The sequence below is a fragment of the Schistocerca piceifrons genome, chromosome 6, assembly GCF_021461385.2.
Source record: "Schistocerca piceifrons isolate TAMUIC-IGC-003096 chromosome 6, iqSchPice1.1, whole genome shotgun sequence".
NCBI classification, from domain to species: Eukaryota; Metazoa; Arthropoda; class Insecta; order Orthoptera; family Acrididae; genus Schistocerca; species Schistocerca piceifrons.
The window spans coordinates 305,948,210-305,972,644 of NC_060143.1; the positions used below are offsets into that span (position 1 = coordinate 305,948,210).

The 24,435-nt window shown below is 41.3% G+C and overlaps 1 protein-coding gene across 1 annotated transcript in view; it reads right to left on the reverse strand.

Annotated features, from left to right (window-relative positions):
• Positions 1–14,042: 14,042 nt before the first annotated feature.
• The window catches only part of LOC124803289 (uncharacterized abhydrolase domain-containing protein DDB_G0269086-like), an 87,026-nt gene continuing 76,633 nt past the window's right edge, over positions 14,043–24,435 (reverse strand). Inside the window, exon 3 of the mRNA XM_047264472.1 lies at positions 14,043–14,228. Within this exon, the coding sequence (XP_047120428.1) occupies positions 14,043–14,228 (186 nt within the window). The remainder of the gene's footprint in view (positions 14,229–24,435) is intronic.

Sequence of the window (24,435 nt, forward strand, 5' to 3'; positions counted from 1 at the left end):
TTATACTTCCAAATAAGCTGGCAATATGGTGCAAGTTCAAGGCCAATAAATAAAATAATCCTTAGTCGTGTATTATCTTCCAAGCCATTGTACTGACGGATGGACTGTACGTCTGGTTCATTCCATGTACATAAAGCCTTATATCGTGAGCAACAAGAAATGACAGTCACACTGATAAGATTGAGAAATCTGCTTGAACTGTAAATGACACCTTATTAGCACGACTATACTGCCTTCGTCATAAGAATAAACATGATGTAAACATTATGGTGTGTATTTTAATTGTGTTTCGTTTCACGTGGAGCGGAATCCAAGCTGTGTCAGGTTTAGTGAAGTACGATAATACAGATACGTTTTATCGTATGCGTTACGTGCATATCAAGCCTGTGATAGTAGGAGAAACAGCTTCACCGGCGCATTTAACATGAACAGTACTGGCCAGCCAGCTAATCTGCACTGATGCGAATATTTGCGGTTAAGACATAAGAAGCGATGAGCAGACAAATAATCATTTGACTTTTAAACAAAATGAAATATTAAATGCCAAAATATGGTTGTACGCTTCGTAGGGGAACAGACGAAAAACATAGGAAGCCCTCATTCTTAGCTAACCTAGTACTGCAACTAAAAACAAGAATGATGAAAATTCCAACACAGGGTAATTTTTCTGCGTGAGATATATGTGACGTAAAAGAGTATTGCCGTAGATTTCACCGTGTAGTTGTATATCGAATTCACTGAAGGTGTAAATTACAGTCAGTAGTCTGGTAATCTCTGAACTCGTTCGATATCCGATTTCGAGGAATACAATTCAGTACTGGAAACGTCATCTGCTACGTTGATAACCAGGCGAACAACAACAGAATCCGGCTAACCATTTAAGCGTCACATGTTCTTCTTGTGTGACGTGCTGTATGGTTAAATGATGATGGTATCCCCTTGTGTAAAATATTCCTGAGGTAAAATAGTCCCACATTCGGATATCCGCGCGTGAACTACTCAGGAGGATGTCTTTATCAGGAAAAACACAACGGGCGCTCTACGGATTGGAGCGTGGAACCTCGGGTATCTTAATCGGGCAGACACGCTACAAAATTTTTAAAAGGGAAGTAGATAGGTTACAGTTAGATATAGTGAGAATTAGTGAAGTTTGGTGCAGGAGGAACAGGACTTCTGGTCAGGTGAATATGGGGTTATAATGAATAAGAAAATAGCCCCTCCGATAAGCTACTATGAACGACATAGTGGACGCATTATTGTAACCAAGGTAGACACGAAGCCGACTCCCACCACAGTATTACAATTTTTAATGCGAACTGGATCCGCAGATAATGAAGAGATTGAAAATAATGTATAATGTGATAAAAGAAATTATTTAGATACATAAAGGAAACGAAAATATAGTAGTCGTGTGGGACTGTAATTCGATAGTAGGAAAAAGAAGAGAAGGAAAAATAGTAGTTGAATATGGACTAGGGGAAAGAATTGAACGAGGTAGCCGCCTGGTAGAATTTTGGACAGAGCATAATTTAGGACTTGATTAAGATCCATAAAAGAAGGTTGTACACGTGGAAGAAACCCGGAGATACCCGAAGGTTTCAGATTGATTACATAATGGTAAGACAGAGATTTCGGAACCAGATTTTAAGTTATAAGATATTTCCACGGGCAGCTGTGGATTTTGACTGCAGATTAAAACTGACGAAATTGTAAAAAGGTAGAAAACGAAGGAGATCGATAAAGTGAACGAACCAGAGGTTGCTGAGAGTTTCAGATGAAGCATTATGGAACGAGTGACGAGAATAGGGGAAAAGAGTACAATAGAAGAAGAATGGGTAGCTTTGAGAGATGAAACAGTGAAGGCAGCAGAGGATCAAATAGGTAAAAAGACGGGGCCGAGTAGAACTTTGGGCGACAGAAGAGATACTGAATTTAATTGACGGAAGGAGAAAATATAAAAATGCAGTAAATAAAGCAGGCGAAAGGGAATACAAACGTCTAAAAAATGATGTTGATAGGAAGTACAAAATGGCTAAGCAGGAATGGCTAGAGGACAAATGTAAAGATTTAGAAGTATGTATCACTAGGTGAAAGATAGATACCGCCAACTGGAACATTAAAGAGGCAATTCGAGAAAGGAGAAGCAGCTCTGTGAATATCAAGAGCTCAGATGGGAAACCAGTCCCAAGTAAAGAAGGAAAAACTGAAATGTGGAAGGAGTATATAGAGGCTCTTTACAAGGGAGAGGTACTTGAGGGCAATATTATAGAAATGAAAGAGGATATAGATGAAGATGAAATGGGAGAATACTGCGAGAAGAATTTGACAGAGCACTGACAAACCTAATTCGAAACAAGTCCACGGAAGTAGACGACATTCCTTTAGATTTACTGACAGACCCTGGGGAGCCAGACATCTGGTGAGCAAGAAGTATGAGAATGGCGAAATACCCTAAGATTTCAATAATAATATATTAACTCCAAGTCCAAAGAAAGCAGGCGCTGACAGGTGTGAATATTACCAAACTGTCAGTTCACTAAGTCATGCTGCAAAGTACTAACGCGAATTCTTTGGAGAAGAATGGAAAAATGTGGGCACGCGCGAGGCAGTACTGATGCTATGATTTATCTTACAAGATATGTTAAGGAAAGGTAAACCTACATTAATAGTATTTTCAGACTTAGAGAAAACTTTTGACAACCTTGACGGGAATACCCTCTGTGAAATTCTGAAGGTTGCAGGGGTAAAATACAGGGATCAGACGGCAGTTATAAGGATCGAGAGGCATGAAAGGGAAGCAATGGTTGAGAAGGGAGCGAGACACGGTTGTAGCCCATCCCCGATATTACTCAGTTTGTATTTTGAGCAAGCAGTAAAGAAACGAAAGCAAAATTGAGAGTAGGAATTGAAGTCAAGGGAGAAGAAATATAATCATTGAGTTTTGCCGATGACGTAATTCTGCAAGAGACAGCAAAGGATTTGGAAGAGCAGTTGAACGGAATGGACAGTGTCTTGAAAGGAGTATGCAAGATGAAAATGAATTACAGCAAAACGATGATAATGAAATGTAGTCGAATTAAATCAGGTGACGCTGAGGGAATTAGATAAGGGAACGATACAAAGCTGCACATGAGTTTTGTTATTTCGGCAGAAAAGTAGCTGATGATGGCTGAAGTAGAAATGATATAGAATGTAGACTGGCAATAGCAAGAAAAACGTTTCTGAACAAGAGAAATTTGTTAACATCGAATATAGAGTTAAATGTCAGGAAGTCTCTTCTCAAAGCATTTGTATGGACTGTAGCCATGTATGGGAGTGAAAGGTGGACGATAAACAGTTTCGCCAAAACGAATATAGAATCTTTCGAGACGTGCTGCTGCTGAAGAATGCTGAGTATTAGATAGGTAGATTACGTAACTAATGAGGAGGTATTGAATGAAACTGGGAGAAAAGAAATTTATGGCACATTCCTACTAGAAGAAGGGGTCTGTTGATAGGACACATTCTGAGACTTCAAAGGATTTCCAAATTAATACTGGATGGAAGTGTGGGGGGATAAAAGTCTTAGAGGCAGGCCAAGAGATGAACACGGCAAGCAGATTCACAAGGATGTGGTTGCATTAGTTATTCGGAGATTAAGAGGCTTGCACAGGATAGAGTAAGCATGGAGAACAGCATCAAACCAGTCTTTCGGCTGAAGTCCACAACAACAACACAACGTATTGTTGTGAATCCTGCCAGCATTCGGCAGCTTCGTGCATTTGTTTCAGTACATCTGGCAGCTTAAATGTCTTGTTGTTTCTCTCGGTAAACTCCTTAACTTGGCTCCAGATGAATTCTGTTGGCTTCATATTGCAGTAATACGGTAGCAACAGGAAAAATGCAGCATCTGAACGGTGTGCTCGATGCCGTGAATATTGTTTTCCATGTTTCTACGATACTTATCACTCTGGCTCTTGTGAAACCAGATCTGTGGTATAAATTAAGGGATAGTCCAAATAAAGATCGTTTGATTTTTCATTTTTCCCCAAAAATACGTAATCTTTTTGTAATTTAAACACTTTTGTTAACAATATTTTATAAAATGTCGGTAATTAAGTATTTACAATTGCAATCAAAGCAGGAATTTTGCCTGCGATATGTAATTAAAAATAAGAAGAACTGTATTTTTCACAAAAATTATATTATATATTTGTTAATTAGGATATATTTGATGAACTTTATGTATAAATGATGAAGGTATTCTAAGTGAACGAAGAAAAATCGAGTAGGAGACCACACCGAGAGTGAAAACAGCAGTCCACAGAATACCTAACTACCGTTCTCCAAACAAGCGATTAAGATACGCATCTCATTTACCGAAACGCCTAAACGTTAGTAAATACGGTTTTTTGAAGAATCTTCGAAGCCGATTTTCTCTGCAATCTTCTGAACTACGTTAAGAACAACTTGTTTCTCGCCGATTTTTAACAGTCTGCCAGGCGTGTGTTTCAGTGCGGAACAGTAAGCAGCGCCAGCCATTTTCGTTGTACGTACTAACAGGGCCACGACCACAGCACGACTGAAAACGATTTTTGAAACAGTAACTACTTAGCTAAAGTGTGATTAAGAAAAACATTTGTGGCTGTTAATGCATTACAATATCTGTAAGTCTGATTTACAGCGACACTATAATGCCCTACTTCCAAGAGCGTAACAACATCAAGGTACGTGTGCTGCGGCTGCTGAACAGTCATCGCGTTTGAGTCTGTTTACGTCACGAGTATTCTTATGATGAACGAAGTATAGTTTCGCAGACTATTGCTCCATCATCGGGTGCCACATACCACGACAAGGAGGAGAGGGTGTGATATAACGCTAGAAGCCTCAGTTTACGGCTACTTGCTCATTTGGAACGTTAAGTCAAAGGTGTGGGACGGGAGGGCCAGATCCTCACGCGTATGAGACATTAGCATTTGCAACAGGAAACGCTACTCGGTAGCGAGGGGCATGGCTCAGATTTAAAGCGTAAATATAAAAGTGCATTTAGACGCCGCAGCTGCCAGTGAGAGTTCGCCTCGCCGGTAACCAGTAAACTAACGTCTCATACGAGTCATGTATATTGCTTTGTGGTTAACTAGTCCACCCGCCTCCCACACATGACTTTACATACTATTAAATAAGTAAGTAGCCGACACCCATGGCTGTCATTGTTTTTAACACGGTATTATGCTACGCCCTTCCCTTCTAATTTCTTCATTCGTGTGGCCATATTGTCCGTAGTTACTTTAAGTATCTTGAGAGTATTTTTGTTCCGCCTTTACAACTACAAGAAAATACAAGTTTCCTCACCAGCCGCGTTTCCATTTATTGAAGTAAAGCATCATCAGTGATTTATAATTAAAGATATTTACAGTCTGATTTGGTTTTTAGATCTAAATGTCCTCCCAGTCATCCCCTAGCAGGATATTTGACACAAGATATAAAGAACACATCAGAGCACTGAACGACGATACAAACCATTCGCCGGCCGGAGTGGCCTAGCGGTTCTAGGCGCTACAGTCTGGAACCGCGCGACCGCTTCGGTCGCAGGTTCGAATCCTGCGTCGGGCATGGATGTGTGTGATGTCCTTAGGTTAGTTAGGTTTAAGTAGTTCTAAGTTCTAGGGGACTAATGACCTCAGAAGTTAAGTCCCATAGTGCTCAGAGCAATTTGAACCATTTGAACAAACCATTCAACATTTGTAGACCATCTAAAACAGGAACACCACAGACCAAGCTCTATTGAAAAAGAGATGAGCATCATAAGATCAGTAAAGACGGACACCTCCCTTTCCAAGAAAATTAACAAATACACACAACATTAACAGAAAATGAACAGTTACTCAATGACCAAACAAATATTGGAAACCAGACACTATATAAAATTAACTGAATAAATCAATTTAAAAAGAAAAGGGGATCCTTCATCCTCTCCCACTCAACCCCCCCCCCCCCCTCCCGCCCCCGCCACCCTTCGCAGTTTGCTATACACTTATGTCCACTTACCTTTGTTTCTCCGTTCCCCACTTATCCGACAAATAAAATTAAAAATAAAAATAAAACTCCAGTTCTTTGATTTATACAGTACATAGTACAGAGCAAAATAATTAAATAGAATAATACACATAACTTAAATACATAAAAAAGAAAAAAAATATAGATCGAACTCTGTAAAATACAATACACAGAAGTACACTAGTAAACAGGCAAGAGTAGTGTACGAAGAAGTGTGCCGTGTAAAACGTAAAAAAAGCGTAGTTCTGCAAAGCAAAGAAAGATCAGACCACAAGTATTAGTGCTTAACGAAGAAAGAAACCAAAAACGTGCTAGCAGACGGCACTATCTCTTGTAGGGGAAAAGCCAAGCAAAACTTACCGTACGTAAAAAGCTTCAAATTGTTAGCGAACTGCTTTTCGATCTAAGAAACAAATTAAATAGCAAATATCTTTAATTTCAGACCACTGTTGATGCTCTACTTCAACAAAGCGAAATATGTGCGGTGAGAAAAAGACGCATTTTCTTGCAATTGTAAAGACGGTTTTAAAAATACCCTTCCCTTCTTGTTGCAGTGTGTAGCACCCGATGATGGAGCAGAATTCTCCGAAACTAGTCACAAGATTTATATTTTCCTGTTACAGTAAAACAATAAAAAGACGACTGTAGAACGAGAGTGGCAGAACAACACACACTCAAACATCTCATAAAACACCAATGTAAACATTTGCACTTGAAACTTAGAATGCTCGAAACGCATCGTGGTATGGACGGGAAAACGTAACTTGTGAATGTTTTATTAATTAAATCATGAATCATCCACACCGTGATAGCAGCTTACTGAAGCGCATTTCTCAGTCTTAGCAGTCAGTCCATGCTGCCAGAAATTGAGCGCCGGCTGTTTTTCCCTTCCTCGCTCTCCACTCAAACTCTCAGACTCTCTATACACGGATGGCTGTGGTTGATAAACTTCTGCAGTGGAGGCTGGCTTTTACCACGCGTAAGTCGTGCAAGATTCAATAGAACACGATCGCTGGGAGCGAATATTCGCCTTGGCGGCAGCAGCTCCGGCCTACAACAAACGGTACCTCTCGAGGACGTCAAATCATGCGTGCCGGGGTAGCGATGACGTAGAGAATACATTTGCATCACATAGTCAACAGCTGTTGCAGTTACACGTACTCACAGACGCCACAAACGGAATTAAGCGTCTTGTGGATACGCATCCTGTACTATAACGCACAGCAAACACTGGTTAAATACCATTCCGGAATTTACTTCGCCTATCAGGGACGGCTAGAATTCGACTTCAAGTAAGACTCACTTTGACAGATTTTTTTTTTAATCATTTGATTTCTGACTGGTCCAATGTGACCAGTACGATTTATGCAAGTCACTACACATTGGAGTGGCGCGTAACAGCCAACACACTTATTATTTTTTGTATATACACCGTAAGCTGCTATCAAGGTGTGGATGACTCATGATTTAATTAATAAAACACTGCATCAGTTACGTTTTTTCATCCATGCCACGACGCGTTTCGAGGTTCTATTCCGAGTATGAAGTTCAAATATTTACACTGGTACTTTATGAGATGTTTGAGTGTGTGTTGTTCTGTCACTCTTGTTCTGCGGATTTCTTACCTTTCTGATTACACGCAGCGTGCCTCTTTTATTGTGCCGAAATCCGCAAACACGCAAACCATCACATCATTCGCACTGTTTGTTTGTGTGGAATTAAGATTTACATGTAAAATATAGAAAATATGGTCCAATGATACTGCCATATGACGACTTCCCAAAGAGTTTGGATACAGTCAGAACTGTTTTGCTTTCGTAGATTACACTGTTTACATCAACTTATTAGTTATAACTTCTATCCCCAAAGTACTGCATTATTTCTATTGCACACTATTTTGTTGCAAATATTAAGTGGCATGCATGAAATAATGATCATATTCATGGATTTGCTGTAATTATTGTATACAGCGAGAACATTTGAGGAAATTAACCGATACACTATCTAGTCTGTTACTGAGAATTTTTTTCTCTTTGCTTTTTGTGGAGCTTTTGCATTAAATTCATTGTGTGTGATTTCTGGAAGTGAAGGACTGCCTGAGGATCTTCTTCTATGAAACTTCCTGGCAGATTAAAACTGTGTGCCGGACCGAGACTCGAACTCGGGACGTATGCCTTTCGCGCGCAAGTGCTCTACCAACTGAGCTATCCAAGCACTTGCACGCGAAAGGCTTAGGTCCCGAGTTCGGGTCTCGGTCCGGCACGCAGTTTTAATCTGCCAGGAAGTTTCATATGAGCGCACACTCCACTGCAGAGTGAAAATCTCATTCTGGAAACATTTTCTTCTATGTCTGTGATTTCTGCACAATGAAGGAAGAACAGTACTACTAAGTAGACGGATAAAAACAATACTATTTCTAACATTAGCGCGTAAAGAATCACAAGATCTACATTTTCCGATTGCCATAGAACCATAAAAACACGAAAGCAAGATAAGTGAGGCAGAACAACACATTGCACATATCATTTAAATACCACTGTAAGTATTTTCACTTGATAATGGCAATATGTTCTGGAAACGCGTAGTGCTAAAAGTGTAATTGGTATAGTTCAAAATGGTTCAAATGGCTCTAAGCAATATGGAACTTAACAACTGAGGTCATCAGTCCCCTAAACTTAGAACTACTTAAACCTAGGACATCACACACATCCATGCCCGAGGCAGGATTCTAACCTGCGACCGTAGCAGCCGCGTGGTTCCGGACTGAAGCGCCTAGAACCGCTCGGCCACCGCTGCCGGCGTAATTGGTATAGTATTCTATTATTTAAATCATGAATGGTGCAGATGTACACTATCTAAAAAGATGGATTACGATGAATGAAAGGGAAACAACTTGTCATACTGCAGAAAACCTGCTTCTTTCGCATGACATAATGGTTTGTCGAGCTACCTTTCAACTTATATTACGCGACTCGTGCAGCCAAAATTGGCAAAATATGATTGCGGCTGTGAAACAACATTACTGTTCGATTTTCTTCGAACAGCGTATGCAGCGAGGTTCAGCCATTTCGTGGAACTCCCTGGAAGTTCTCGACACAATCCGCGATATTTGTCAGGCGTGGGACATCCTGAAGGGAACTACAGTATCCCCCTTGCCGAAGAAAATTACGTCACCCTAGCTGTATGTGGCTTTTGGATGTTATATCAAAGAGAAATTTGATACCAGAACCCGTCTGACCGATCTTGTGAAATATGTTACTAGTTGTAAAGATGTAGATAACTAAAATATCTGAGAGTGTTGAAATAGTGCTGCCAGTGAACCGCGATTTGAGTCTGTGAGCGCAAAATATTTGCTATTGTCACTTCAGAGCTTCTCTGTTCACCTTCCCGTATTAGGTATAATACACTGAGGCGGAAAGAGTCATGAGATACCTTCTAATACCGTGTTGGACCTCATTTTGCCCATCGAAGTGCAGCGAATCAGCATGGCATAGACTCAACAAGTCGTTGCCTCTATGCGAAGGTGTTGCCGGTGCACGATTTTGTGCACGAAATGACCTCTCAATTATTTCCCTTAAATGTTCAGCAATGGCGGCCGAAGATTTCTGGCATAAGAAGTCATCCTCATTCAGCGAACGGCCTTGTAAGAATCAACAATGATCAACGAAATGAGGATGCAGAAGATGACGGCAACCAAAGCAATAAAGACACATGGGTTCATCCCCAGGACATGTGGCCTTCACTGGCAAAAGATAGAGGAACGCCATGGGGTGGTGACCATGAGAAAGAGATTGAATAACCAATGAAATTATAACGTTCTACGAGTTGGAGCGTCGAATGTAAGAGGTCTGAAGGTGCTAGGAAAGCCAGAAAATCTGAAAAAGGAAATGCTAACGCTCAGTCTAGATGTAGAGGGTCTAACGGCAAGAAGATAAGTACTTTGATCAGATGAGTACAGACAGGGTAATACCAACAGCAGTAGGATTCGTTATGAGTGGTAAGGTAGGGCAGAGAGTGAGTTGCTATGAACAGTACAGTGACAGGGTTATTCTCATCACAACCGACAGCAAATCAAAGCCAACAACGGTAGTTCAGGTATATCTGGCGACGTCGCAAGCCGAAGATGAAAAGATAAGGTCAGTATATGAGGGTATTGAATGGGAAATTCAGTACGTAAAGAGAGATAACAACCGAAAAGTTATGGGAGATTGAAATGCGATTGTAGGGGAAGTAGCAGAAAAAATGGTTACGTAGAATATGGAGTTAGTGCTAGGAATGAGAGAGGTAAAAAACTAATTGAGTTTGCAATAATTTTCAGCTGGTATTAGCGAATACTCTATTCAAGAATCACAAGAGGAGGGTCTATATTTCGAAAGGACCGGGAGATATGGGAAGATTTAAGTTAGATTACACTATGGTCAGGCAGAGATTTTGAAATCAGATATTGATCTGTAAGCTGACCCAGGAGCAGGTATGTCACAGTTTAGTAGTGATGAAGAGTAGGCTGAAGTTTAAGAGATTAGTCAGGAAGAATCAATGTGACAGAAGTGGAATGAGGGGATACGCTTGAAGATCTGTGAGGCTACAGATACTGCTGTAATGAACAGCTGAGTAGGCATTTCAGGTGCAGAGGAATGGGCATCCCTAAAAACGACAATCATAACGTTTCTAAAGAAACACGTAGGTACAGAGAAGGTAAATGCGGAGGAACCGTGGATAACAGAAGAAATACTTTAGTTGATACTTGCAAGAAGGAAGTACCAAACTGTTCAGGGAAATTTAGGAATACAGAAATACAAGTCACTTAGTAATGAAATAAATAGGAAGTGCAGGGAAGCTAGGGCGAAATGGTTCGATGAAAAACGTGAGGAAATTGAAAGATAAATGATGTCGGAAGGACTCGTTCAGCATACAGAAAAGTCAAAACAATCTTCGGTGAAATAAAATGCAATGTTGGAAACATAAAGAGGGCAACGGGAATTGCACTGTTAAATGCAGAGGAGACAGCGAGTGGATGGAAAAAATACATGCGAAAGCCTCTATGATGGTGAAGACTTGTCTAATGAGGTGACAGAAGAGGAAACACGGGTCAATATGGAAGAGATAAGAGATCCAGTATAAGAATCAGAATTTAAAAGAGCTCTGAGAGACTTAAAATCGAATAACGCAGTAGGAATACATAACATTCCATCAGAATTTCTAAAATCATTGGGCGAAGTGGCAACAAAACGACTATTTACGTTGGTGTGTAGAATGCATGAGACTGGCGATATATCATCAGACTTTCAGGAAAACGTCATCCATAACAATTTCGAAGATTGCAAGGGCAGACAAGTGGAGAATTACGCACAAAAAGCTTTAAAGCTCATACTGCCTTTTCAGTTGATAACAAGAATAAAATACAGAAAAATGAAAAAAGAAAATTTGGGCAGTGTTACATGACGATTACTTTGGCTTTAGGAAAGTTAAAGGCAACAGAGACGCGGTTCTGATAATGGAAACAAGACTGAAGAAAAATCAAGACACGTTCGTAGGATTTGTCGACCTGGAAAAAGCGTTCTACAATAGAAAATGGTGCAAGATGTTCGAAATTCTGAGAAAAATAGGGGTAAACTATTAGGAAAGACGCGTAACATCCAATATGTAAAAGAGCCAAGAGGGAACAATAAGAGTGGAAGAGCAAGAACGAAGTTCTCGGATAAAAAAAGGTGTAAGGCAGGGTTGTAGGCTCTCGCCGCTACTGTTAAATCTGTACATCGAAGAAGCAGTGTCGGAAATAAAAGAAAGTTTCAAAAGCAGAATTAAACTTCGAGGTGAAGAGATATCAATGTTAAAATTCGCTGATGACATTGCTGTCCTCAGTGGCAATAAAGAAGAATTACAGGATCTGTTGCATGGATTGAACAGTCTAATGAATATAGACTATGACTAAGTAAATCGAAAAAATATGAAAGAAATGAGAAGTAAGAGAGGTCAAAACAGCAAGAAACTTAACATCAGGATTAGTGATCACGAAGTAGATAAAGTTAAGGAGTTCTGCTATCGAGGGAGCAAAATAACCCATGACCGGTGGAGCAACGAGGATATCAAAAGCAGACTATCACTGGCGGAAAGGGTATTCCTGACCAAGACAAGTCTGCTAGTATTAACCACAGGTCTTAATTTACGAAGAATATTCTGAGAATGCACGTCTGGAGCACAGCGTTGAATGGAAGTGAAACATAGACTGTGAGAAAACCGGAAAAGAAGACAATCGAAGAATTTGAGATGCAGTGCTTCAAAATGGTTCAAATGTCTCTGAGCACTATGGGTCTTAACATCTATCAGTCCCCTAGAACTTAGAACCATTTAAACCTAACTAAGGTAAGGACATCACACACACCCATGTCCAAAGCAGGATTCGAACCTGCAACCGTAGCGGTCGCGCGGTTCCAGACTGAAGCGCCCAGAACCGCTCGGCAACACTGGCGGGCGAGATGCAGTGCTACCGAAGAATGTTGTGAAATTAAATGGACTCATACGCTAAGGAATGAGGAAGCTCTCTGGAGAATCGACGAGGAAAGGAATATACGGAAAAAGCTGGCACGAAGAAGGGACAGGATGATAGGAGATCTGTTAGGACATCACGGAATAATTTTCATAGTACTAGAGGAAGCTGTAGATGCTAAAAAATGTAGAGGAAAACAGAGATTGGAATACATCCAGCAAGTAACTGAGGGCGTAGGTTGCAAGTGCTACTCTGAGATGAGGAGGTTGGCACAGGAGTGAAATTCGAGGCTGGTCACAACAAACCCGTCACAAGACTGATGACACAAAAAAAGAAAAGAAACAGTTCAGTGGGATTCATGTCGTGCGATCTTAGTGGCCAAAACATTCGCTCGAATTGTCCAAAATGTTCTACAAACCAACTGCAATCTGTTGTGGGCCCGGCGACTTGATCACGTTGTTTGGGATCACGAAGTTGCATGAACGGCTGCAAATAGCCGAACATAACCATTTCCAGTCAACCATCGGATCAGTTGGTCCAGAGGACCCAGTGCATTCAATTTAAACTCAGCCCACACCATTATGGAGCCACCAACAGCTTGCACAGTGCTCTGTTGACAGCTTGGATCTGTACCTTCGTGGTGTCTGCGCCACAATTTAACCCTACCATCAACTCTTACCAACTGAAATCGGGCCTGTGCTGACCAGGCGACGGTTTTCCAGTCGTCTAGACCCAACCAATATGGCCACGAGCCCAGGAGAGTCGCCGGCCGGAGTGGCCCTGTGGTTCTAGGCGCTACAGTCTGGAACCGAGCGACCGCTACGGTCGCAGGTTCAACTCCTGCCTCGGGCGTGGATGTGTGTGATGTCCTTAGGTTAGTTAGGTTTAATTAGTTCTAAGCTCTAGGCGACTGATGACCTCAGAAGTTAAGTCGCATAGTGCTCAGAGCCATTTGAACCAGGAGAGGCGCTACAGGCGATGTGGTGTTAGAAAAGGCAGTCGCGTCGGTCGTTTGCTGCCATAGCACGTTAACGCCAAATTTCGCAGCATTGTCCTGTCGGATATGTTCATCGTACGTTCCACATCGATTTCTACGGTTATTTCACGCAGTATTGCTTGTCTGTTAGCACTTACAACTCTACTCTAAGGCCGCTTCTCTCGCTCGTTAAGTGTATGCCATCGGCCACTGCGTTGTCCGTGGCGAGAGGTAGTGCCTGGAATTTGCTGCTGTCGGCACACTCTTGACACTGTGGATCTTAGAATACTGAACTCCCTAACGATTTCCGAAATGAAATTTCCAATTCTTCCTCGTCCAAAGTCTGTTAATTCCCGTCGTGCAGCCATAATCATGCCGGAAACCTTTTTATACGAATCACCAGAGCACAAATGGCACCTTTGCCAATGCACTGTCCTTCTATACCTTGTGTACGCGATGCTACCGCCATCTGTATGCATGTGTATCGCTATTCATGACTTCTCACCTCAGTGGAATTTAGGTTAACATTTTTAAAGGGCGTGTTTATTGGGTTGTATGATCATGTCGTACTAATACAGTATATGTATCCAGACCATTGTTGTAGATGTACGGCAAGTAATCTGGGACGTCGTTGCGTGGTGATGTTTCCTTCTCCTTGCCATGTAGCCAGGGCGGCCCCCAAATAGCAGCAAATGAGAAACAGCTGCCCGTCATAGCAGCGACCGCGGGCTTCGATCAGAAATGCAATTATTATTAAAAATGACACAAAGTGATGTTCTTTTACTCGTTTAATGGTTCAATAATGGATTCTACGATGAGTTAATAGCGTGGCTGTTCTTCAATGTCCACCGCAATATATGGATTATTATTTGTGGGCAGATGCTGCACCGCAAGTCGGAATTAAATGGGAAAATGCTGTGAGACAGTTATTGGATCTGAATATAACTGGCGTTCGTGAGGTCGTTGTTAATGGTTGATGATTTTGTCCACTACGGCTAAAGACGTGCAGATATCTCTGCGAGGCCAGGCCCACATAACTCTGAGCTTTAGTAAATTTTATTCAGAATCTGACGTATGAATATGGAAAACTGATGACTGTGAGCGGAGGACACAAATGAGCAGGGTAGGAAGTGTCATATTCAGATGTCTTATGTTTCTTGCTATAGTTTGTGACATGTTCCACACCAACGAGAATCATCTCATTTTTTGGGCCTAACGAAAATCAAATCTAATATAATCTAAAAATAGACCAACACTTAATTCTGATTGTTTAGAAGCAACGAAAAATGCATGCCAAATTTAAAAGAAGGAAAAGTATTGCAGAAGTTCGAAACATAGCGCGTACTTCAATGCGAGATGCTTTTAATAATTTCCACAATGAAACTCTGTCTCGAAATGTGGCAGAAAACCAGAAGAGATACTGGTCATACTTAAAGCAAACCAGGGGCAAGACGCAATCAGTACCTTCACTGCGCGATAACAACGGTGAAGTCATTGATGACAGTGCCACTAAAGCAAAGTTATTAAACACAGTTTTCCGAAAATCATTTACAAAAGAAAACGAAGTAAATATTCCTGAATTCCAAACAACAACAACTGCCAAGATGAGACACATAAAAGTAGATATCCTCTGTGTAACAAAGCTGCTTAAATCACTTAATACATGCAAGGCCTCCGGTCCAGATTGTATACCAGTCAGGTTCCTTACAGAGTATGCAGATGCAATAGCTCCATATTTAGCAGATATATACAACCGCTCGCTCACAGAAATATCCGTACCTAAAGACTGGAAAATTGCTCAACAAGCACCAATACCCAAAAAGAGAAATAGGAGTAATCCGCTGAATTACAGGCCCATATCACTAACGTCGATTTGAAGTAGGGATTTGGAACATACACTGTGTTCGAACATTATGAATTACCTCGACGAAAACGATTTATTGACACATAGTCAACACGGATTCAGAAAATATCGTTCTTGTGAAACACGACTAGCTCTTTGTACTCATGAAATAATGAGTGCTATCGACAGGGGATGTCAAACTAATTCCATATTTTTAGATTTCCAGAAGGCTTTCGACACCGCTCCTCACAAGGGTCTTCTAACCAAACTACGTGCCTATGAAATATCGCCTCAATTGTGCGACTGGATTCGTGATTTCCTGCCAGGAAGGTCACAGTTCGTAGTAACAGACGGAAAGTCATCGAGTAAAACAGAAGTAACATCCGGAGTTCCCCAAGGAAGTGTTATAGGCCCTCTAATGTTCCTGATCTGTATTAACGACATGGGAGACAATCCGAGTAGCCCTCTTAGATTGTTTGCAGATGATACTGTCATCAGATGACCAAAACGAATTTCAAAATGATTTGCATAAGATACCTGTATGGTGCGAAAAGTGGCAATTCACCCTGAATAAAGAAAAGTGTGCAGTTATTCACATGAGTACTTGTACCATAGCTGCAGTTCTCTCACGCCCATTTTCCCACTCGTGCTTGCTGTGACGTAAATATTCCCTACTGCCCTTGCAAGAACACGCACACGTGGAAGAATCGTAGGAGGCAGAGCATCACTAACTTCTCGCAGCACAATAAATAACTTTGTAACCAATTTACCATACAGATTAACAGTCGGTATATTTGTATACGAATATGTTAAGCCACTGATGTTTGATGATGCTGATACAACTCTCTTGTTGCCTATAGTCACCAGGGTTCCTCTCACATGCATTTCTTCTTAGAATCGCAATTGGTCGGAGCTGAAAACAAACTCCTTACTGAACGATGGGGTAAGTTTGTTTATGTCATCTACAAATTTTGTGGCCGATTCAGAAAGTTTTCTGTGCATCGTCAAGTTCACGCTTTTTTTGCAATTTCGTTAGCTTACATATTCCAATTCTGTAGCACTGTCTGAAGTTATGTGACCATCCACTATGTCACGCGCAATTTGATGTGCGTAACGTAGTAAGTCACTGTTAAGCACATCCTGTAAATTGTATCGAGCATCCTTGAAACGTGTAAAGGCCAGTCTTGTCCTTCCTTGAATATCCGTCATTTTTCTTATGCGCTACACTGTTATATTTCTGTGGACTTATTCGAAATCGTAATTGGATTTTTTCCCGCACACAAGAAAGACAACGAACAAGTTTGCTTATGTTACAATATTTTATGAAAATTGAAAGCCTGATTTTTGTATTGACCTCAATATCAGCTTCACTTTCTTTTTAAAAAAATTAGTTATTCAGAGCGATGTTAATAAATCGTATTCAATACCTAATCTATTCTTCTAATTGCCCTCGTCGGAGGTTCGAGTTCTTCCTCGGGCCTGGGTGTGTGTGTTGTCCTTAGCGTAAGTTAGATTAAGTAGTGAAAAAACTGGTAGAAGGCGACCTCGGGGAAGATCAGTTTGGATTCCGTAGAAATGCTGGAACACGTGAGGCAATACTGACCCAACGACTTATCTTAGAAGAAAGATTAAGGAAAGGCAAACCTACGTTTCTAGCATTTGTAGACTTAGAGAAATCGTTTGACAATGTTGACTGGAATACTCTCTTTCAAATTCTGAAGGTGGCAGGGGTAAAATACAGCGAGCGAAAGGCTATTTACAATTTGTACAGAAACCAGATGGCAGTTATAAGAGTCGAGGGACATGAAAGCGAAGCAGTGATTGGGAAGGGAGTGAGACAGGGTTGTAGCGTCTCCCCGATGCTATTCAATCTGTATATTGAGCAAGCAGTAAAGGAAACAAAAGAAAAGTTCGGAGTAGGTATTAAAATCCACGGAGAAGAAATAAAAACTTTGAGGTTCGCTGATGACATTGTAATTCTGTCAGAGACAGCAAAGGAATTGGAAGAGCAGTTGAATGGAATGGGCAGTGTCTTGAAAGGAGGATATAAGATGAACATCAACAAAAGCAAAACAAGGATAATGGAATGTAGTCGAATTAAGTCGGGTGATGCTGAGGGAATTAGATTAGGAAATGAGACACTTAAAGTAGTAAAGGAGTTTTGCTATTTGGGGAGCAAAATAACTGATGATGGTCGAAGTAGAGAGGATATAAAATGTAGGCTGGCAATGGCAAGGAAAGCGTTTCTGAAGAAGAGACATTTGTTTACATCGAGTATTAATTTAAGTGTCAGGCAGTCGTTTCTGAAAGTATTTGTGTGGAGTGTAGCCATGTATGGAAGTGAAACATGGACGATAAATAGTTTAGACAAGAAGAGAATAGAAGCTTTCGAAATGTGGTGCTACAGAAGAATGCTGAAGATTAGATGGGAGATCACATAACTAATGACGAGGTATTGAATATAATTGGGAAGAAGAGGAGTTTGTGGCACAACTTGACTAGAAGAAGGGATCGGTTGGTGGGACATGTTCTGAGGCATCAAGGGATCGCCAATTTAGTGCTGGAGGGCAGCGTGGAGGGTATAAATTGTAGAGGGGGACCAAGAGATGAATACACTAAGCAGATTCAGAAGGATGTAGGCTGCAGTAGGTACTGGGAGATGAAGAAGCTTGCACAGGATAGAGTAGCATGGAGAGCTGCATCGAACCAGTCTGAGGACTGAAGACCACAACATAAACAAAAAGTAGTGTGTAAGCCTAGAGATTGATGAGTTCTGCAGTTTGGTTCCACAGGAACTTACCATAAGTTTCCAAATTTTCTTTTAATTCTTTTTAGTCTCATTAATTGTTTAATTCGTAATTTTCATTCTTAAATTTTATGTAAGTAAAAAAACAAGCCTGCTTTATAGACTTTTAATGCAAAAACTGCTCTAAAATGCTATTTTAAGTGTTAGTTGTCACGAAGTTTCCCTAAGTTGGTCCCACGCCACAGGTTAAGCCTAGGAGCCTATCCTATTGGTAAGTACTCAGATTTGCAGCCTCGATGTCTGGATGACAGGGGAGGAGCGCTGCCGGCCTGCAGCTGACAGCCGGGCCGCGAGTTGCGCTCTGACAGCCGAACTGGCGTCTAGATCCGTATTCTGCTGCGGTCTAGAGTACTAACTGGTCAGCATGTTCCGTTAGAGTGTACATTCAGCAACACAGAGAAACTATCGTACTGAGATGCAATTCAGATCCTTACTATCATATCAGGCTTTACGGTACATCTTCAAAATGACAGAAATCTTCATGAGTGCACTCTTATAACCGTTTCTCGAAGAAGTCTAAAAATCCTATCAGTCTTCTCTCAGATTTCCGCTCCAACAAGCCTTGTCCGATCTAGGCACCTGCGTTCACGGGAGTCTCCTAAACGGTAGACGGTTATGACAGGCAATATTTTTCCTGTCAAGCTAAAAGTGATTTTTATTGACGCGACGATACGATACACGCTCTCCCCAGTACATTACACCAAATTGTAGCATGAACTTTTCTGCAGCACAGCATGGAAATTTGACATCTACTGGGTTGTATTACTCATAGACGATTTGTTTTTCAATATGATAATAATGAAAAAATAATCAGAACTGCACGACTTATTCGTCAGAAAATAAATGTAATCTTTCTAGTTTTACCAATAGGGTTCATCTCTCTGCAAGTTTGACAGATATTGATTTCTTAGGATAGTATATGATTGATTGGCGACTCCATAGAGTGCTGTGTGCACAACGACCATATGATAAATAAAATTAGAAGGAAGGTCAGTATTGGCCGAATTTTGATGATTTATTTACAGCTAAATCGATTTTCGATCACATAGTGATCGTATTCAGTGCTTTAGCGTACAAATTACAGCTCGTAGGCACTGGTGTCTAGTTATTAGCAGTAGCAGAAGCTATGAAACGATCACAATATTGTGATCGTTTAATTTGTACACTAAAGCACTGAAGATGATCATTATGTCATCGAAAATCGATTTTGCTATCAATAAATCATCAAAATTACGGCTAATGCTGACCTTCCTTCTAATTTTAGTATATGATTCATCGACTTCTATAAGTGCGATATGAGAGCTACCCACTCTTTCGACTAAAAAGATAGTAATATTTAATTTTGTGTTAATCTTACTGTAAAATTCAGAAATTACGTGCAAAGAGCGGAAAACTCGAAGTTAATGAGAACACGCCGACATTGTGATGTTTATGCATATCATAAGTTAAAATCCCCTGCCACATAATATTGTGCGTAATAGGGTGTTCTACACAGTTGTTATTTCTTATGTACAACGTCTCAACGGGTGACTGAACCATGTTCTTTAGGCGCTGCGACTTTTGCTGTTTGTGTGCTCTCTGCCTCAACTGCCACCATACAGTAAACTATTGTTTTCTTCACGCTGCTATGTATAGCGAGTTCGATTTCCGACCCCCACTACACACTTTGATACTCTTTTCTTTCAGATCCCTCAATGATATTCCGTGAAATTCAAATTCTATCCGCGTTTTCCAACTCAGATGGACGAGGGAGCCAGCGATATTTTTAAAAAAATAGTGCTGGATCCCAAGAGTTATTTATATTGAAACCTCCAAACCTGTTACATAGATTTTCTGACATCTTTATTTCGAATTAATCTTTAAAATGCCGTCCCAGAAGCATTGTCGTTTGTATCACGATATTGGTCTCACAATATTTCATTTCATGATTACATTCGAGGCAGTGCTCGGCATCTCTTGGTTTGCCTGGTTGTTTTAGTTGTTTTAGTCAGGTGTGTCGCTGATGATCGTTGCATCTCTCCTACACTATTCCGATAGCCTGCCTTACCTAAGACATGCCACAGTCGAATAGCATGCAGTACACATGCCGATATTGGAGACCTATATTTAACATTAGAAAGATTACTTTTTATCTTAACTGAAGGCGCAGAAATACATTCGACGCCGTGTTTTCATTACGAGTCTGCGGGTCTTTCTGAAAATTGGGCCAACATTAAGTAGATAACCGATTTTTGGCATCTCTTCATCGGTTTCAGTCTCAATCTCTTTCTCAGACGTTCTTGATTTTGACTGCATCAGTTTGGCGATATCAGTAGCTATTCTTTCGGAAAACTATTCGTCTGTGGTGTAATTCTTCGGTGCGGCTCTCCTTGTCTGAAAGCGTTAAGGCTCTACGGACCAGAGTCTTTAGCACCGAGTATCCTTGTGACAGATAGTGATGGCTCGAGGAGTAGAGGTAGTGGTCCGTTCTTCTCTTAACCAACACGTCGAAGAAAGGTAGTTGGCCCATTTTGCTAGTTCCATTGCGCATTTCATATTACGATCGACAGAGTTCAAATGGTTCAGGAACTCCTGATGCTTTTCCGTTCCATGTTGCCACACTACAAACATTTCGTCCACGGATCGATAGAAACACGTTGGTATCAACTTGGAGGATTCTAGCGCCTTTGTTTCAGAGTGTTCCACGTATGAGTTGACGACGACAAATGATAATGAACTAGCCATCGCAGTGCCATCGGTTTGTTCATAATAAAGCAATTAAGCAAATCCGTTGTCTCCGACCACTCTTTCGAACATAATTATGAAATGAAATAAGGTGGGGCCAGTATCGTGGAGATAACACTAAGTTTCTGGGACAGCATAGTGACGTCTATCGAAATAAAGATGTCAGAAAATCTAATGAACAGGGACAGACATTTCAATTTAAATAACGCTTACGGCCCGGCATTCAGAGAAAATTTGTGTTTCACGGAATATCAGCGCGACCTCTGAAAAACAAACCAGCATCAAAGAGCATAGTGAATGTCAGGAATCGAACTCGGCTATAAATAGCGTCGTGAGGCCAACATTAGTGCACTGTCTGGTTGGAGTCCAGGCAGCGAGTACACGTGACAGCAAAACTCGGAGCAGGTGAAGAAAATGGAAACAACAACTAGTAGGAACATCTGGAAGCTCACTGTTAAACAACCGCGCCGGTAAAAACCTCAGAGATCTCTTCGCCTGCTGCCGTTTCTGATGTGTGTTTAGGCTGACCTCAGGAAGTACTATAGAGATTTTCTCACTGCTTTTACTGACACATGACTGATTCACGAGAGAGTCTATAATTCATTACCACCAAATAATGATAAATGTTTAATACGTGTAGTGTCATCTTTTCCATATGTAACCGGCGATTGGAGTGGCACGTCGCGGCGCTGATGGGTGCTACGAACCGCTCACAAGGGGAGCGTATGAACTTCCCCTCACCGTTTTGATTCGTACTGACAGGATGTGTAGGGCACGGCTAGGATTTCGACACACACTGCCGGAAACAAAATTAGAGCACCCTTTTAGAGGTTTCCAGTTCACTCACGATTTATTGTTGCAACAGTGGGTATGGAGTACATGAAATGATTACAATTACTGATCAATAACACAAGCGATTCTGTGGTACCAGGTATGGACAAACGCTGTTAGTACGTGTAAGAGTTCTGTAAGAGTTCTTGGTTGACGCGTCGCACACCTGTTCGAGTGGAGATAAGTCCGGAGATCGTGCTCACCAGGGAAGTTGCTGCCCGTCTAGTGGGGCACGTTGGAAGACCATTATCATGTTGAAACAACACATCACCTCTTCGCACCCCAGACCACAAGGCCGGGGTCGTGGCTAGTGTGTCTTGGGCGAATGCGCTCCACGAAACAGCACTCACGAAGCCTACGTTGTACGAGCAAACGACCATCACTTTAGTGCAAGCAGATCTGCCTTCATCAGAGAAGACCTCGGGGCGCCGTTCCATCTTCCAAGTAATATTCTGACCGCACGAGTTGAGCTGTGCACGTCGATGCTGAGTGGAAGACGGGCAAGAGACGTGCGTGCCCTGAGTTATACTGATAATAACCGGTTTGCAACGGTTCGTCCTGGCATGTCTGGGCTTACAAGCCCTCTTATTTGTGCTGTGGTCGCTATACGATCTATCATTGCTGCCCTTACAATACGACGATCCTGGAGGGCGTCTTTCCTGTGTGAACGCCCAGAACCTCGCGAGAATGTTCGGGTGACCACTGTTAGCAGCATCGTTACACGACTGGCGCAGCACGTCCAATTTGCGTGGAAGTTCTACAAAGGACCATCCTGCCATTCGGAAGGCCGCAGTTTCACCGCTCTCAAGCTCCTCAGTTTGCTATAGAAGTACGAGTACGTCTCCGTGGCGTGATTGCCTGGTTGCTTCACACGTTTGCATCACACTGAGCCTTCTGACTGTGAGCATTCCGTTTTAGAGGGTCGACACAGATGACGCTGGAACCACTGCCAGCACAACCAATATTCCGCAGGTGGCACCATTTTTTCTTCGCCAGTGTATCCAAACAGGAAGACGCAACTGTCAACACTTTTAGTGAAAATCGAACTCAAGGATTTTAGGAGTACTGATGTGCTTTGCGTGATCGCTACTATTCAAGCATTCCGCAACCGAACAAGTGAGCCCTTAGCTTCACAACCGCTAATTATCTGAATGGTATCTCGCTGCCAGTACTTGCTTTCTTTAATGATTCATTTATTCTTTTCATAATGTTTGGCCTGAAAGACAGAGATAATTTTTTTTAAGAAGATTGGAAATAAAAATGATACTCAATAACTTCAATCGAATCAGCATAGTCATTACAAAAATGATTAAATCTACATTTGTGACAAGTATAATGTTTAATTTGTGGAGCACTGCATGAATCAACCTGATAGTGATCGTAGAAACATTTAAAATAATGATTATTGCTACGTACTGCACTGTGGTTCGGAATCTTTTCTAAACTTCAAGTCACCCTATAACCGGTTGGGTCAGTCAATTCAAAGGCTAGAGGATGTCAACAGCACACAACCTCAAATAGAACCATGTCCAATTAAGTACTGTGGTGTTCAAATAAATCTTCGGATTGATCATAGCTTTAATTACTACAGCACATGTAATGAACACCAAATTTTCGCCTGTGCATGGTACTTCCAATTTTTCTACAGCAAGACTTGGCTTACATTCATAAACAGTATTCTGTCATCACACAGTTTCGTGGCGTGTGTTCCACACCTATTGTTAGAATTACTTGGAAATTAAAAAAAAGACGTATTGACAGCGACGATTGATCCGTGAACCCTGCGCTTATGAAAGTAAGCGCTTATCCGCTAGCCCGCCGAATTCTTGCATAGTAGCCACCGTATGAAGTATTTAAGTACCCGGAAAGTTTTTGAATTCGATTTTCTCGTAAACGGTAGAGCGTTGTGTCTTCTTGTTTATATATGCTGAAGTCAAAGTCATGCCCTACACGCACTGTCAGTATGAATCAAATCGGCGAAGGGAAGTACGTACGGTCTGCTCGTCTACTCTCTATGAGTTGACGGTATCTGGCGGGAAAACCAGTAGACAGCCGCCGCAGCTCGAGATGGCAGCGGAGCCTGACCGCACTCTGTGTCAGGTTTGGTAGCCGGCACACGGTTCTCGGAGTGTTTGGTCAGGGGACTGGCCATTCTTGGTAATAAAGAAAACAGAATACATATTCTCATCGTGGGAATTTGAAAGATGTCATGGGACATTAGCACATTAGACACATTGGAAGAAAAACGACGAAGAAACAAGTAGGTAGGAAGACAGATAGGGGAGAAATTAAAAAAAAATAAATGTGGTCTAGCAGTAAAACGTGGGCCTGGAAACTGTAAGGTAGTGGAGTCTAATCCTGATCGGATAAAGGTTCTCTCAATTTGTGTTTTTACCGAGTATTCACCTCTCAGTGACAACACTTGGTTGGTATTCCATGTTAGTTGTCAGTCCTCTCTCAACCGTTGGATAACTGGGGTAGATTAGTGACACAAAAGTCGCCGGAGTGGTGTCCAATTGATAATCACACGAATTTTATTATTATTTTTTAACGTATCTAATACTTCTATACATTTCTTCTTAGATACATATTATAAATTAAGGTCCCCCGCCGCATTTTTCTTCTTGTATGTGAAGGGTATTCTCTGGAATTACTATATGGGTCTCGATATAGTGTCCAATAATACTCGTAGAAAGACTCCTTCACGAGGAAGGTTTGTCTATTTAGTTTAC